The sequence below is a fragment of the Cynocephalus volans genome, chromosome 15 (genome assembly GCF_027409185.1).
Source record: "Cynocephalus volans isolate mCynVol1 chromosome 15, mCynVol1.pri, whole genome shotgun sequence".
In the NCBI taxonomy this organism is placed as follows: Eukaryota; Metazoa; Chordata; class Mammalia; order Dermoptera; family Cynocephalidae; genus Cynocephalus; species Cynocephalus volans.
This window is the reverse complement of record NC_084474.1, coordinates 96,798,367-96,814,796: the sequence shown is the minus strand read 5'-3', so window position 1 is coordinate 96,814,796 and position 16,430 is coordinate 96,798,367. Positions and strand designations below refer to the sequence as shown.

Sequence of the window (16,430 nt, the reverse complement as noted above, 5' to 3'; positions counted from 1 at the left end):
ACATGGAATCCAGAGTCAGAGGTTAGGGGAGGCGCCACCAGGCCTCAGTTACAGAAACAGCTCCGCACCTGACACTGGGCTGAGACGGGGGCTGCAGTCTCAGGCAGGAGAGCCCCCTAGATCCCCTCTGGCGGGGAGCTGCGGGCTGAGGCACCAGGGCTTGGAGGATGCTGGGAACTGACCAGGCGGGCTGTGGGGCTGCTCCCCTCCCCCGAGTGACCTGTGCCTGTCCACTCCCTCACGCAGGACCTCCTCGCTGCGGTGGACCTCGGGCACCAAGGAGCGCATGCTCATCAAGGTGGCCGACCGGGAGTCCAGCTTTCTTGCCCCCCAGGGCAACGGCTACCCCCCAGACAGCCAGCTCGCGGCCCGCTCCCGCAGACCCTCTGGCAGCCAGCACTCGCCCAACCTGCAGACATTCGCCCCCGATACAGATGGCACGGTCTTCTTCCCCGAGAGGAGGTCGTCACCATTTCTGAAGAGGGCTGAGCTCTCCGGGAGCTGCTCCCCGCTGCTGTCCCAGCCCCGGAAGCCCTCCAATGACTCGCAGCCCTCCTCCCCGCGCTACGGTTACGAGCCCCCCCTCTACGAGGAGCCCCCCGTGGAGTACCAGGCCCCCATCTATGATGAACCCCCCATGGATGTGCAATATGAAGCCAGCGGGGGCTACCAGGCTGCCTCGCCACAGAGGTCGCCCGGGCGCAAGCCCCACTCCTTCCTGCCGGCCAAGCAGGCCCCCACCTCGCCATGCCAGCAGCTGATGCTCAGCAAGCATAAATGTCCCGAGCGCTTCATGAGCCTGGAGTACAGCCCCGCGGGCAAGGAGTACGTGCGGCAGCTGGTGTACGTGGAGCAGGCCAGCTCCAGCCCCAAGCTGCGTGCAGGTCCCCGGCACAAGTACACACCCAGCCCTGGCAGAGGCTCCTACTCCCTGCAGCACAGCCCCTGCCTGCTGAGGGACCAGCGCCTGGGAGTCAAGTCTGGAGACTACAGCACCATGGAGGGGCCTGAGCTACGGCATGGCCATCCACCCACGCCACTGCCCCAGGCCCAGGAGGATGCCATGTCCTGGTCCAGCCAGCAGGATACCATGTCCTCGACAGGCTACTCTCCAGGCACGCGCAAGAGGAAAAGCAGAAAGCCCTCCCTGTGCCAAGCCCCTAACACAGCCCCCAGCGACAGCCCGGTGGACCTGCTGAGTGAGCAGCCCCTGGCCGAGGAGCGTTCCCCGTGCGGACCCAACCTCGCTCAGACAATGCGTGCTGAGGGTGAAGCGGACGTGGTGCGGGCTGTGGCCGAGCCCTTCCTGGCACAAGCGCGGCTGGCCTGGGAGGCGCAGCAGGCCCACTTCCACATGAAGCAGAGGGGCAGCTGGGACACCCAGCAGGACGGCTCGGGCTACGAGAGCGACGGTGCCCTGCCGCTGCCCATGCCTGGGCCGGTGGTGCGCGCCTTCAGCGAGGATGAGGCTCTGGCCCAGCAGGAGAGCAAGCCCTGGAAGAGGAGCACCTTCGAGAAGCTCGGCTTCCCCCAGATCCTGCTTGAGAAGAGCATCTCCGTGCAGACCAACCTGGCCTCGCCGGAGCCTTACCTCCATCCCTCACAGGTGAGGGATGCTGCGGCAGGGCAGGTGGGTCCCCAGGCCCACCAGGCCCCCAGGCTGAGCCCGAGAGCCTGAGGGCAGCATGCGGTGGGGTGGGGCCCGGTGTACCTGGCACCCATGAAACTGGTGGCATGTGGCATTCCTCAGGCCTGGCATCACCTAGGCTCCGGGCATCATCCAGCTGTGAGGGTGCTGCTGGTGCAGGCCTCACCAGGCGCTGTGCTTCCTCAGCCGTGAGTCACCTGGGAGCTGGAGGCAGTGCTCTGACTCCAGGCCATGGGAGCATGGAGGAGGCCATAGCAGGTTGGCAGCTGCCACCACCAACACTGTGACCCAGGGTACCCCCGAGGACCTGGGTGTTGGGGCACTAGGCGCTCCCTGGTGGCTCTCAGAGACAGTCCCTGAGTGAGGCTCCCTCGGGCAGGAGGAGCTGCTGGGGGACAGTGGCCCCAGGTGGTTCCGGGATGTCGCAGCCATAGCTGGATCTGAAGCAAAGGCCCATCCTGGCATATCTGCCCACGTGGGCCGGGAGCCGATTTTGGTCAGTTCTAGGACTCAGTGTGTGCTGACATCCTTGTCCTCACCTCCTGACCCCTAACCTTTCACACTAGTCTGCTGCAGACACAGGAAGCCCAGGCTGAGGGTAGACCTGGCATCTGCTCGGTCCAGCCAGTGGCCCGAGGGCCCAGGAAGGATGGAGAACAGGGCCGCCTGCAGCCTTACTGGGGAAGGTCTGCTTCAGGATCCATGACAACTGGGCAGCCAGCATGCTAGGCCCCCATGTGGCCCTCGTGACTCCTCCAGGTGTTTCCATCCAGTGCTTGTGAACGTGGGAGAACAGAACAGATAGGAAGAGACGGCTTGGGGGACACAGGATAGGCAGGGAGAGCCGCCTGCAGTGCACGCAGAGGTCCAGAGCGCAGGGGCCAGGGTCCTGAATGGAGCGCCAAGGGGGAGGGGCCTTCTGGGGTTCATGCGCCTGGGTAGAGATTGGAAGAGTGGTCTGAGTCCGATGGTCTCAGGTCAGTGCTGGGGTCACACATGATGAGAGGAGGGTTGGGAAACAGACATCCCTGCCTTGTGAGAGTTGCAGCTTCCATCCCCAAACGGCCTTTCCTCCGGAGGCAGCAAAACAAGATGAGGCGCCCCCATCTGGGGCATCCCAGCTGCCCTCCCCTCCCCCACCCATCAGCCAGGTCACCTGGGCGACCTGACTCAGGCGCAGCGGTTCTGCGATGCCCCGGGAGTGCAGGGCTCAGGCTGCTTGCCCACGTCTGCTGGGATGGCTGGGCAGCCTTGTGATCAGAAGGGGAGGCCGTGCCTCTCACCTGGCTGGGTCAGGTGGGGCCCCAGCACACCTCTTGGGGTTGTGGGCCTGCTGCCCTGCCCACCTCTACCCCCTAACAGCCCAGCCCCCATCTGTCCTTCCCAGTCTGAGGACCTTGGTGCCTGTGCCCAGTTTGAGAGCAGCCGGCAGAACCGCAATGTGATGCCTAGCTCCAGCTGCGTCTTCCCCACGTTCACGCTGCGCAAGCCCTCCTCGGAGACAGACATCGAGAACTGGGCCTCCAAGCACTTCAACAAGCACACCCAGGGCCTCTTCCGGCGGAAGGTGTCCATTGCCAACATGCTGGCCTGGAGCAGCGAATCCATCAAGAAGCCCATGATTGTGACCAGCGACCGGCACGTGAAAAAGGAGGCCTGCGAGATCTTCAAACTGATCCAAATGTACATGGGTGACCGGCGGGCCAAGGCAGACCCACTCCATGTGGCCCTAGAGATCGCCACCAAGGGCTGGAGCGTGCAGGGCCTGCGGGACGAGCTCTACATCCAGCTCTGCCGGCAGACCACCGAGAACTTCCGCCTTGAGAGCCTGGCCCGGGGCTGGGAGCTCATGGCCATCTGTCTAGCCTTCTTCCCACCCACACCCAAGTTCCACTCCTACCTGGAAGGCTACATCTATCGGCACATGGACCCCATGAACGACACCAAAGGTAAGGCCTGGCGTGCAGGACCCTTGGCCTCCCAAGGCTCTGCCACCAGTGACGGTGAGGGCCATGGAGAGGGCTCCTGGCCTGTGCTGGGCAGTCCCTGGTGGTCCTAGCAACCCCCACCCTGGGTTTCCACTGAGATGTGGGCATTCTCAGGAGCCCCTCCTCAGCACCAAGGCAGAGCCTGTCTCCTGGCAGACAGGAGGCTATATAAGCCCACCATGGCCAGTTGCCTCCCCAACCAGAGCAGGTAAAGAGGCTAAGGTCGGGGCAGCCATGGTCAGGCCCTGCATGCTTCACACTCGCATTCTGCCACCCTGCAGCCTGGAGGGGCACCCGCCCCGTGAGACTCAGGCCATGTTTTCTGGGTGGGGAGGAGACAGTGTCCTGTCAGAAGCTCTTGTGAGCAGAGGAGCAGGGCAGCCACAGTGTGTTGGCCAACCACCTGACCCACAGGCTTGTCACATCCAGGCCTAGTGAGCCAGCCGGCCATTGAGTACTATGAGCTGAGCTGGTCCTGAGCCGCCCCAAGGGGTCAGAAGTCGGGCCAGCACAGGTAGCCACTTGCCAATGACTGCCTGGGGCCCCCAAAGGCGATGCATGGGCTCTGTGTGGACCCCTGTCATGGTCCTGTCAGACAGCAGCATCTACGCAGCTGACCCAGTGGCTGACCCGAGCCCTGGGCTGGGCAGAGCAAGGACAGGGCCACAGGCAGCCCGTGTCTGCAGCAGGCTGTCCTCCACCCTGACAGGTATGGGCATCTGTAGGACACAGCCACGAAACTGACGTCCAGACACGTGCACACACGCATGCACACACAGATGCACACATGCAGCACACATGCAGCACACACACGTGTACATATGCGCAGGTACACACATGAATACATGCATGTTCACATCCACGCGTGCAGATGCACACACATGCGTATGCTCATGTGCACATGGGCACACCCTCCAGATCAGACGAGCTGTAGACTGCTCTATAGGCATGAGAGTCCACCCTGGTTCAGTCTTTATAGAAACTGAGCTCCTGGTCATGGCCTCACTGGGCCTCGCCACTAGCGCAGGTGTGAGGGTTGTAGCTCCCACGTGCTGTGGGGTGCAGTGCATGTAAGGTGTCCATGCTGCAGGGCAGTGGTGCGTTCCAGGGGAAGTTGTATCAGGCGAAGGCACCATCTGGCATGTTAGCTGTTTGTGGGTGAGGTTTTGGAAGATGTGTAATTTTTGACTCAGGTATGTACTTTCAACACAAGGCCACAGCATATACAGAGCCTGGCAGGTGGCCTGGGCTCCTGTACCTGCACCAAGCACCAGAGCTGGGTGCCGAGTAGTCTGGGTCTGGCCCTGTGGGCTGCAGTAGGGCCTCGGTGAGCCCCAGTCCCTGGTCTTCGTGGGCCTTTCTAGGAGCAGATGGAATCCTGGGGACGGCATTGCTGTTGGCTTCATAGTTCACCTTTGGCTTTCCCAAAGGGGCCTTGAATGTTGCACCTTGAGCTGGAGGCTGTGGAAACAGGTCTCCACTGTGCAGCACAGCATGCATCCCACAGTGGGCACCCTGAGAATGCTTGCTATGTGGAAACATTAGTGAGCAGATGAATAGTTAGGAGACAGTCAGAGTAAGGTCTGGGGTTTCCCAGGCCAAGCCTGGGCTGACTGACCAGCAGGTGTGCTGCAGGGCCATTCCTGCCAGCTAGACTTCCCAGAGGAGTTTGGGTACCCCCAGGACACAGCCTTTTGCACAGAGGTCTGTGTGCTTTTGTCCTAGCAGCTAACACCCATGGGGTCCTGGCTTGCAGGTAAGAGAGAAATGGGGTTCAAATCTTGGTGACCGTGGCTTCAAGGCCCTCCCCCACAAGTAAGGCCATGAGTTCTCAGAGTACTGTGTGGGCCGAGGCTCCATGTGGCCTCACCAGCAAGTGAGCCATGCCTAGGCTGTAGCACCAGGGCTGCTCTCACAGCCAGAGGCCCATCTCCATCCCTGAGACCCACATCTAGGCTCATCTGTCAGAGACAGACCCTGCTCAGTCCTATGCCCAGAGGAGGGCCTTCCATGCAGATGTCTGTCCCTTCTCAGACCCCCTCCAGCTAGTCTCAGAAAGACAGGCCCTGTCATCTCAGAAAAATGTAGCCTGTGCTCTGGAGGGCCAGCTGGTCTGCTGCACAGCCCTTAAAAATATACTGCAGCCCAGAGGGATGGGGCACCTGTCTGGGGACACATGGTAAGGGGCAGAGCTGAGCCTGGCTCCCGTGCCCAGCCGTCACCCTGAACCACCTCATGTCTCAGCCTCAGGAGCCCTTGATTGGTTCATCTACCAGTGTTTGTGGCACCATGAGGTGACCCAGGTGTGTGACCTCGTTTCTGGCTTAGCCTTGTCTCATGCATAGTTGCAACTCTGTGCCAAGCACCAGCAGCGGCTCTCCTGGTTTGTCCCCCGGGTTGTCCCTCAAACAGGCTCTCAGCACAGACATCACAGAGGTGCCTGGAGTGGATACAGGGAACTCTGACTCATCCCCGTGTCCCACAAAGGAACACTTGTGTGTGCACACCGTGGGAGGCTGCAGACCCCGGTGGGTTCCACCTGCTGCTCGTGCCTCCACACGGTCAGCAGGATGTCCTGGCGTCCAGTCAGAGACGGCAGACAGTGGAAGTGCTTCAGCTCCACTTTGAACTCTCACTTAAAAAAGCAAAGAAATTTTTAAAAGGCAGAAGACCCCACAAAGGAATGTAAAATGGTGCAGCACTATGGAAAACAGTGTAGTGGTTTCTCACATAATTAGAATTGTTCTGTGATCCCCAATTCCACTTGTGTCTGTACCAGAAGAATTGAAAGCATGGACTCCAGTATATGTGCACACCGCGTGCACAGCAGCATAGCCACACCAGCCAGAAGGGGGAAGCAGCCCCGGCGTGCACCGGGGGCGGAGGGGTGAAGCGAGGTGTGTGAGGCGTCTGGAGGAGCCAGATCGTGGAAGCAAAATGAGAACGGCAGGTGCTGGGGCTGGGGCGAGAAATGGACAGTTACTGCGTAAGGGCTCCAGAGGTTTACTGTGAGCAGAAGATGGAGGCGATGGCTGCAGTGTGCATGTACTTAATGCCACTGGACCGCACACTTAAAAACAGTTAAAATGGCAAATTTTATGTTACATACATTTTACCACAATATTTTTAAAAACCCAGAAAGACAAAGTGGGAAGGGAAGAACAACCGTTCTGGAAGCTGGAGGCACACGGACCAGCAGGGAAGCTGACGAGCCTGAGAGTCGCAGCAGTGGGTCACACCCGTGTCCTCCAGCAGGGGTAAGAGTGCAGCTGTGAGCCCAGAACAAAAGGATGGTTGAGGGCCGGCCCGTGGCTCACTCGGGAGAGTGCGGTGCTGGTAACACCAAGGCCACGGGTTCAGATCCTATATAGGGATGGCCGGTTCGCTCACTGGGTGAGCGTGGTGCTGACAACACCAAGTCAAGGGTTAAGATCCCCTTACCGGTCATCTTTAAAAAAAAAAAAAAAAAGGATGGTTGAAAGTCGGTTTAAGAAACGAAGCAGCTGTTGTGGAACCGGCGAGAGCACAGAGTCCAGGTCTTGGCCATCGGGACTCAAATCCCAGCTGCGTCTCCAAGATGGGCCATATTCACGGCCATCAGACAGTCTCGGTCGGTGCTGACGAATGCGGATCGTGGAAGTGGGCACTCTTAGGACATCAGCGTTAGATCAGGCGTCGGTGACACACAGGTACCAGGGAATCCCCAAGTGTTTGGGGGAACTGAGAACATACTTCTGAATAACCCATGGGTCAAATAAAAACCGAAAGGGAAATTAGTATTTTTAGGAGGGAAGAAAATGAAAACAAAACATATTAAAATTTGTGGGATCCAACCAAGGCAGCCCTGCCTGAGAGGGAAATTTATAGCATCTGACTGCCTGTATTAGAAGAAAATCTCGAATCAATGACCTTAGCTTCTGCTTTAAGAAACTTTAAGAAAAAACGTGAGTCACTTATACCAAAAGTAAGAAGAAGGAAAGAACAAAAGTCAGGTGGAAATCAACAAAGGGCAAAACAAAAGCAATAGAGAGAATCCATGAAACAGAACGTTGATTCTTTTGGAAGACGGATAGAGTTGACAAGACTCTGGCCAGAGTGATCAGGACAAAAGGAGGGGAAACGTAAATCACCACTACCAACAATGAGAGATTGCATCACAGCAGATCCTGCAGACGCTGAAAGGAAAATAAGAAAATATAATGAACTTTATGCCAGTCAATTTAGAGGAAATGGATAAATTCCTTGAATGACACAAACTACCAAAGATCACTCAATAAGAAATAGACAACCTGATTTTTTAAAAATAGAATTTGTAGTTAAAAACCTTCCCACAAAGAAAATTCCAGGCACAGATGGCGTCACTGGAGAATTCTGACAAACTTTTTTTTTTTTTAAAGCCGACCGGTCAGGGCATCTTCACCCTTGACTTGGTGTCGTCAGCACCAGCTGTCCCAGTGAGCCCCGGGCCGGCCCTATATGAGATCCGAACCCTTGACTTGGTGTCGTCAGCACCGCAGTCCCAGTGAGCCCCGGGCCCTGACAGACACTTAATCGTCTGTGTAGCGACTCTTCATACCTTCTCTTCTAGAAAGCTTAAGTAGAGGGAATATTTTGTAATTCATTCTATACTGAAATTAGCAAAGCACATTACAAAAAGAAAGTATTCCTCGTGAACAGATACAAAAGTTAACAGTATTTTAGCAAGTTGAAGCCAACGATATGTGAAGAAGATAATGCACCTTGACTAAGTGGAGTTTAGGGAAGGAATGAAAGGTTTAATGTAAAAAATCAGTCAGTGTAAAAGCAGTAAAAAGGAAAAAATATATGATCATTTCCAAAAGTATAGAAAAAGCATTTGACAAAATCCAACATTCTGTTCTTGGTAAAACTCTAAACAAACTAGGAAGAGAAGGGAACCTCTTCACGCTGATAAAAGGCATTTATTAAAAACAACGTCGAGTATTCCAAAAGAATTGAAACGTTTGTACACCAGTGTCCACTGCAGGAGTATTCATGACAGCCAAAAGGTGGAAACGACCCAAGTGTCCACCAACAGATGAGTGGACAAACAGACTGTGGTCTGTCTCAATGATGGAATAATCCAGCCATAAAAGGAAATTCCAGCACACGCTACAACACGGATAAGCCTTGAAAACATTATGCCAAGTGAAGGAAGCCAGACACAAAAAGACAAATACTGCATGATTCTACTTATATGAAATGTTTAGAATAGAGAAATTCATCGAGACAGAAAGTAGGCTTGGGGAGGTAGGAGTGGAGAATTATTGCTTAATGGTGTCGATTTCCATTTGGGAAGATGAAAGGGTTTTGGAGATAGTGGTTATGGCTGCTCAACATTGTGAATGTAGTTAATGCCACTGAATTGTACTGTTTAACTGGTTAAATGCTGTCTTTATATTTTACCACAATTTAAAACTATACATACACAGCCAACGTCATACTTAGTGGTAAAGGACTAGACACTCCCCAATGTCAGGAACAGTCAAGTCTCACCACATCCACTCAGCCTCGTACTGGGGGGGGCCCGGCCAGTGCATTAAGTCATGAAAAAATAAAAGGTGTCCAGATTGGAAAGGAAGTGTACAATTGTCTTCATTCACAGACACTGTGATCCTTTATGTAGAATATCCTATGGAATCTAAAAAGATACGACTAGAACTAATAAGTGAGTGTAGCAAGGTTGCAGGACACAAGACCAATATGTAAAAATTATATTTCTATACAGTAGCCACAAACTACTGGAAACTGATCTTTTTGAAACACCATTTTCAATAGCATTTAAAAATATGATATACTTAGAGATAAATCTGACACAAATACTGTTTTCCATAAAAAGGAACCAGGGTTCCTTGGAGAAATAGCTGATTTTAGGGCTGGTGCAGGGGTATTCAGGATGTAGTGTCCACAGTGAGGAAGTGCTGGAGGGGGCGTGGGAGGTAACAGGGCTGTCATAGGGACACAGCAGCCACCTGGAAGAGCTCCCAATAGCTAACACTGGAACAGTTTGAGCAACAAGATAGTCATGTTGGATTATAACCCAAAGTATAAAATAAATATCCGTACGTCCATACTGATACAGGTAAATGATTAGGTAGATAGCAGTAGACAAATCTGTGCAGAATTAGATAGTTTATGTAGACCCTCCAGGAGGGTGCACATGACCCCCATCCCTCAAGTATGGGCTGTGCATAGTGACTTCCTTCCAGAGTGGCATGTCGAGGGAGAGAGAGGTGACGTTAACAGTGCAGAGACCCAACAGGCATGGCCTGAGCCAGGCCACAGGTCAGCAGCAACAGCGCTGCCTTGTGTTGTGCCAAAGGTACGCTCGTGCCAGTCCCTCCTCCCTTGGGCAGTGCCCAGTGCGGGGCCAGCCGCCTCGCCCCTCTGTGGTGTTGGTCTTCTGGCTGGTGGGTAGGGCAGGCTGAGCACTCCTCACCAGCTCGGGGGCCCAGACAGACGGCGGCTCAGCCCTCTGTCCTTCCCCAGTGCCCAGGTGCCTCCTGGTGCCTCTCCCACCTCCAGCCTGGGGAGAGCCAGCCACCAAGTCCAGACGGTGCTCAGAAGGGCCTCTGGCACCTCACGCGGCCCTGAGTGTGCGCATGCACACACGGCCACCTGTCACCACGTGGGCATTCGGTCCCGGCTTGGTGCTCTGTGGTCCTCATCGTTGTGTTTGCTCCCCAGTGACACAGCACATAAAAGAGCTCCTGGAAAGGAACACTAAGAAGAAGTCCAAATTGAGAAAGAAACCCAAGCCTTATGTTGAAGAGCCGGATGGTAGGGCCTCCCCGCAGCCCTGTGAGCTGCGTCTGCACAGCTCTGCTCTCCAGCCACGGCCGCCTGGCCTTCTCCTCTCTAACGCTTCTGGGCTGGGGGGTTGAGGGTACTAACCTCAGGCCTGCACTGACAGGACTTCTGGAGAGGCTGTGCCTGTCGTGCACCTTTCTTGCCAGTACTCAGAACAATTTCCAACTCGCTTGCTGGGTTCTTGGTGGGGAGGGGACATCAGGATCAGCTGGCTGAACCCAGCTGGAGGCAACCCCCCAGGTGAGTTTTTGGGCTTAGCCCCCGGGGTGAAGCTCACAGATGGAAGGGTGTGGGATGCCCTGCGGGTGCCGAGAGGGACCTTCAGAAATCCGCACAGAATCTCCCTTCCCTCCGCTCCTCCCCCACCAGCATGCTCCCCACCCACACTGTCACCTGGCCCTCACCTCCCTGCCCTTCCCCTGGGCCCTTTCTTGGACCTCCCTGTCCAGTCTGAGCTCCAGAGGAGCCCTGTGAACCCAAGGCTGTGCCCTCCCTGTGGAGAGGCTGCCCTCCTGCAGTCCCTGCTCCTTGTGCAGAGCTGCTGCTACACCAGGCTGCAGCACACGCCCTGTCTGGAACCCCTCCTGCCACCTGCTCTTTGCTCCACTTCCCTTCCTCTGAGACCACTGGGTTCAGGTCCCTCCTCCTGGAAGCACTCTCTGCATGCTGCCCATAGGGGCTTTCGGCAAAGGAGGCCTGTTCAGGACAACCCCCGGGCACTGCGAAGATGATGCCTGCAAGTCTGAGGACTTGTCCTTACCCCAGGGCCTCCTAGGCCGCCCCCAGCAGGTCTCTGCCAGGGCCCTGGGAGGAGAGGGTTAGCTGCAGTCCAGGGGTGAGATTCCTGGCCACGGGTGTCCTCAGACCACCCCGTCTGGGCCAGCACTGGAGGGAGCTCTGCGCTCCTGCCTGAGCCGGGGGCTGATGACCCAGAAGCTGGCAGACACAGGCCATCATGAGCCTTGCTGCAGCCAGCTGGGGCAGGGAGCAAGACGCTCCCTGAACCTGGCAGGGCCAGCACCAAGAGAGGGCAGGCCCTGGCCACACCCTCGGCCTTGGAGGCTTATGACCTGGACTTATAGCACCAAAGCCCGTGGCACAGCAGCATGGACCCCAGGAGGGCTGCCCTGCCGGCCCTCTGTGGGCAGCCATCCCTCACCCGCAAAACCAGGCTTGCCTGCAGCTGGGCAGATGGAAGCGAGGGTCAAAGTCCAGGCAGGACAAACGGGTCCCTGCAAGGCCAGATCTGGGCAGTGGGCTGGGAGCAGAGCATCCCACAAAAGTGAGGGTCTCTTCGGACTGGCCATGGACACTGCTCATTTCCCACCCCAAGCAGCACAAGCAGAAGTCACCCACCTTTGTAGACCCCAGGGTGCCTCAGTCCCAGTCCCAGTCTCTGACCGGCTCACCGCAGCGACACTGCCAGCAGTTGTCTGCCGAGCACTGGTCAGATACCGGGAGACACGTCCAGCTATTTATAGATACCCGTGAGGCAAGGAGAGGTGGCATGGTACCCACCATCACCAGCTGAGAGGTGGTGACCCCAGGATATTCCAGGTCACAGCATGTGGGAGGGGCTGTCCTGGTCCCCAGCAGGCTTAGGCCAAAACCCTGGACATTTGTCCCACTAGGAGCAGCCCTGGGACAGGAATCAAGCAGCTCAGCCCCTTAATCTGCTCCCCCCACAACACTATCTGCCAAGTAACCATGTGTCCAAGCTGCTGAGCTGAGCCTGCGTGGGACAGAAGTGTGCTGGGCTTCTGCCGCCCACCACCCATCACCTTCCTGCAGAGCTCGCTCCCTCTCCACCTACTCTGGGTTCTCAAGGATCAGGGCATGGCCTGGGCCCCATTTGCTTAAGCACCAAGGGAGCCTCAGAGCCTACCCAGAGGGCCGGACAGTCCTGTGGTTGGAGGTTCTGGGCACTGTGTCCCAAGCTGGCTGAGGCTGGAACCAGGATCCTCTACCAGGGTCTGTGGGTCCCCAGGGACCTGGGACAGATGGTCCCCAACTTAAACATCTAAGAAATGTTTTAACTCTTCTCAGTTTGATATTCTAAAAAGGAACCCCCTTGAAAGTTATGATGACAGAACTATTTTGATAGTTAGAAATGAAAAGATCTTCATGGACTAAGACATGTTTGTGTTTTTCGAACTGGGTTCCACGGACCCCCATGTCCTCAGATACCCACAAGAAACTGCTTTCTTTCAAAGATGACAAAGGTATTCTAATCTGAGAGCCCGGTTCTAGAGGCCTCCCCCACCCTGGCAGGTGGCAGACCTGGCAGGGACAGAGCCTTCCAGAGGGGCGGGTGCCCTGCCCAGAAGCCCCCAGTCCAGGCCGTCTCTCCATCTGCCTGGGTTACCCGTGGCCTGGACAGCTTCTCTTGACCTGGGCCAGGAAGCTCCCCCACCCCCCACCCAGGGAGATCACCCGTCCTCCCCCTCCCCCTCCTTCCTCTTCCCCTCCCCCTCAGACACCAGCATGGCTGGCACTGCCAGCCCATGCGTTCAGGACCACCAGCTAGCAGCACCTCTGCTGCTGAGTTCGAGAAAGCCCCCTCCCTCGAGGAAGGAGGCTGGGCCCTCTCATTGCTACCTTCAGCCCTTAGGAGGAACCCAGAGGTGGTTCTGCCACAGCGTTGCCCTCACCAGGGGGCCCCTGTCCACTGGAGGCCAGGGCTGCAGGAGAGATGGGCCTGCTGTCCCTGGGCTTGACGGCCCCCTCCCTCAGCACTGGACCAAAGTGCTGGGTGCTGAGTGCCTCCAGGCCGGCCGGGCACTGGAAATGATTCTCCAGGGCTCCTGCCCAGAGCCCAGAGCCCAGGGGCCAGGGAGGGGCCTGAAGCAGTGAGGAGACAGTGCTCACCCGCCACAGGGGCTCCCAGGGCTAGCTGGGGGGAGGGAGGGAGACGGAAGGTGGGGTTTGGAGACACTGTGGCCCAGCTCCTGCCCTGTCCTGCCTGTGACTCCACAGGGGCTGGCCATAGAGGGGAGGGGGGGCTGGCAGAGGGACCCCCCCTATCCCCCCAGGGCCCTTGCAGAAGCTGCCTCTTTCACCCCTTCTCACCCCTCCCCTAGCCCTGTACACCACACATCCACCCAGGCTGACTGGCCTGTTCTTTTCCAGGGGTGGCCATAAGCACATACGCCAAGTACTGTTACCACAAGCTGCAGAAGGCGGCCCTGACGGGGGCCAAGAAGGTACAGCACTCCTGGGAGAGCTGGGGCAGGGGTGGGCAGGCGAGCCAGGCAGGGTCCAGAGAGGAGGTAGGGACCCTTGGACGGGCAGCCAGGGAAGGCAGACACACCAGGGGTCATGGTTGGCAGTGCAGAGGGTGTTGCAAGGAGCCTGTGGAGGTGGACGCCAGAGGTGGCCTCAGGCGGACCCTGTGCTCTCCTAGGCTGGACAAGCACTACTGTGGGGGCTGCACTCCCTTCCCTTCAGGAGGCTCCTGCCTGTGCTTGGACCCCAAGTGCAGGAGCAGTGCAGGCAAGGGAGTGTGGACTGGACCCAGACAGGCCAGCCCACAGGTCAGGGGCACCCCGTGGCAGCAACACCAGCTGCCCCTCAGGCATGCAACCTAGAGAGCCCGAGACTCTGGCCTGCCACCATCCCAGGGGCAGAGGGCACAAATGGACGTGGGAGGGCCAAGAGACCCTCCCAGGCTGGGGCCTGGTCATAGTCCCGCAGAGCCCCGACCCAACACCTGGGGGACCACCCCACAGACCAGGCCCCAGCCCCATCAGCTGCATCTCAGTGACACCCTACAGAATGCGGCAGCCCCACCCCTTCCTGAGGGACCCTTGTCCTCCCTGCCGAGTGCCCCCACTCTCCTTGAGAGGACATTGAAGCCTCAGTCATACCACACAGCTGGACCTCGTTTCCTGGCCTTGTCCCATCTCCCCTCCTATCCTCCCAGGCTGGGTGCAGTGTCCGCATGCAGCCCACTGCCACTCAGGAAGTCCCTCAGGCCCCCTACTCCTGTCCCAGAGACTGGCCTCTCTCCCCACCCCTTCTTCCCTCAGATGCTCTCACTACACTCACCCGTGGCCAGGGCGCACAGCCTTGCCACATCCAGACTTCCAGAAGCCTTGGCTCAGTCAGGTGGCCTGGCCCCTGCTGTGGTCCCTGAGAGCCCAGACTGGCCCATCCACAAAGTGACTCCCACCTCCTGCCCGACCAGCAGGGCTACGTGAAGCTTCGGGTGCTGTAGATGGCACAGTGGGAAGCCCCTTGGTGATGCGGTGGCCAGGGATCTGGGGTTGCCCCTGCTGTGGTGGGCAGAAACCTGGAGTTCACAGGGATGAGAGGCCCCAGCTGGGGAAGAGCAGTGGCTGAGACGGGACATCCCTGGGAGGGGTTGGGTGGGGAGAGGAGGGCGGGAAGCCGGGACGCTGGGCCAGACCAGCACAGGAGAGCTGGGCTGTCTTCACAGGGGCTGAAAAAGCCCAACGTAGAGGAGATCCGGCACGCCAAGAATGCTGTGTTCAGCCCGTCCATGTTTGGCAGCGCACTGCAGGAGGTCATGAGCATGCAGAAGGAGCGATACCCTGACCGGCAGCTGCCCTGGGTACAGACACGGCTGTCCGAGGAGGTGCTGGCACTCAACGGTGACCAGACGGAGGGTATCTTCAGGTGCCACGTCAACCCCGGGCCCTGGGTGTAGGGGCTGCAGGCCTGTGTCCACAGTGACTCTGGCAGGCAGGGGCCATTAAGCAGCAGGTCCACTGAGCCTGCTTCCATGCCCCTGCCTTAGAACAGATGAAGAGTAGGGCCACTGTGTGAGAACTGGCCCTGAAGGCTGTGCAGGCCACGAGAGGCAGGGCAGGGCCCCCATCCTTAGGAGACAAGTCAGTTGGGTCGTCTTCCCAAACAATAGCATGGCCAGCCCAGGATGTTGTCCCGATAGAAATGGCCACCAAAGGTCCACAGGATGCTTGGACACTAGCCACGGACAGTGACATACAGCTGGCCACACAGAACACCTGTGAACAGGGGTGTGGTAGCCCCTGCCCCATGGGGAGCAAGTGGCATGTAGTTGTGCCAAGTCAGCCATTCCTGCAGCAGTCACTTACTGGTATGACTCACTTTTCAGGACCAGGGGAGCCCAGGCCGCAGAACAGCTAGGGAAACTGAGGAAATTGGGCCTCCGTGGCCCTGCAGGGGAAGGCATCTGCACAGAGGAAGCCAACAGAGGGTCCAGGAAGGGATGGTGGCCTGGGGGAAACACCACACCCCAGACCCAGGTGCACAGGGTAGGAACCCAGAAGAGGGCAGAGGCCCCATGCCACACCACACCACCCACCTGATGGGGAAGAAGTCAGTCAGGGCCTGAGGCTCTCTCCCCTCCTGGTCTGGTCAGCAGCCGCCTACAAGAGTGAGGCATCCAAGCTAAGTCATGAAGCCCGAGGGCAGGCTCCTCTCCAGCCTGACACCCTCCCTGTGCTCTGCAGGGTCCCTGGGGACATTGATGAGGTGAATGCCCTGAAGCTACAGGTGGACCAATGGAAGGTGCCTACAGGCCTGGAGGACCCCCACGTCCCTGGTGAGCCCCCAACCCAGTCAGCAGCAGGGCAGACCTGACTGGGCAGTGGAGTCTCAAGGTGTCCCCTGGGTCGCTGGTCCACATGCACAGCCCAGAGGGTAATGGCATTAATGCCAAGGCGTCTGTCCACTCTCCCCTCCTGGGGTCACCCACAGCCTCGACCCTTTGTCCAGGCCTGCTCTGTGGGCACATCTCAGGATCCCCCTTCCTTCCCCACCTCAGGCCCTCCCTGTCCCCGCACCCCCTCCTGACAGCTGCTGCACAGTCCTCCACTAGAGAAACCGCATTTTGCAACCCCCATGCCTCCCGGCTCGAGTCCAGGTATCTGGGGTCTGGGTCCAGCCTGTTCCACTTTGGCCAGTTAGGCCCTTTCCAGGCACACTGCCTGCCGCCCCTCCACGCGCGACCCCCACCAGGG

General features: G+C 57.8%; 1 protein-coding gene across 2 annotated transcripts in view; it reads left to right on the top strand.

The window, feature by feature from the left end:
* Positions 1–16,430, top strand: part of ARHGAP39 (Rho GTPase activating protein 39) — a 74,651-nt gene that overhangs the window by 57,499 nt on the left and 722 nt on the right. Inside the window, exons 4-9 of one of the 2 annotated variants that reach the window (XM_063079891.1) lie at positions 247–1,606; positions 3,036–3,597; positions 10,342–10,434; positions 13,594–13,667; positions 14,903–15,102; positions 15,921–16,012. In XM_063079891.1, coding sequence (XP_062935961.1) covers positions 247–1,606; positions 3,036–3,597; positions 10,342–10,434; positions 13,594–13,667; positions 14,903–15,102; positions 15,921–16,012 — 2,381 coding nt within the window. The remainder of the gene's footprint in view (positions 1–246; positions 1,607–3,035; positions 3,598–10,341; positions 10,435–13,593; positions 13,668–14,902; positions 15,103–15,920; positions 16,013–16,430) is intronic. The other variant, XM_063079892.1, reaches the window with a different exon arrangement.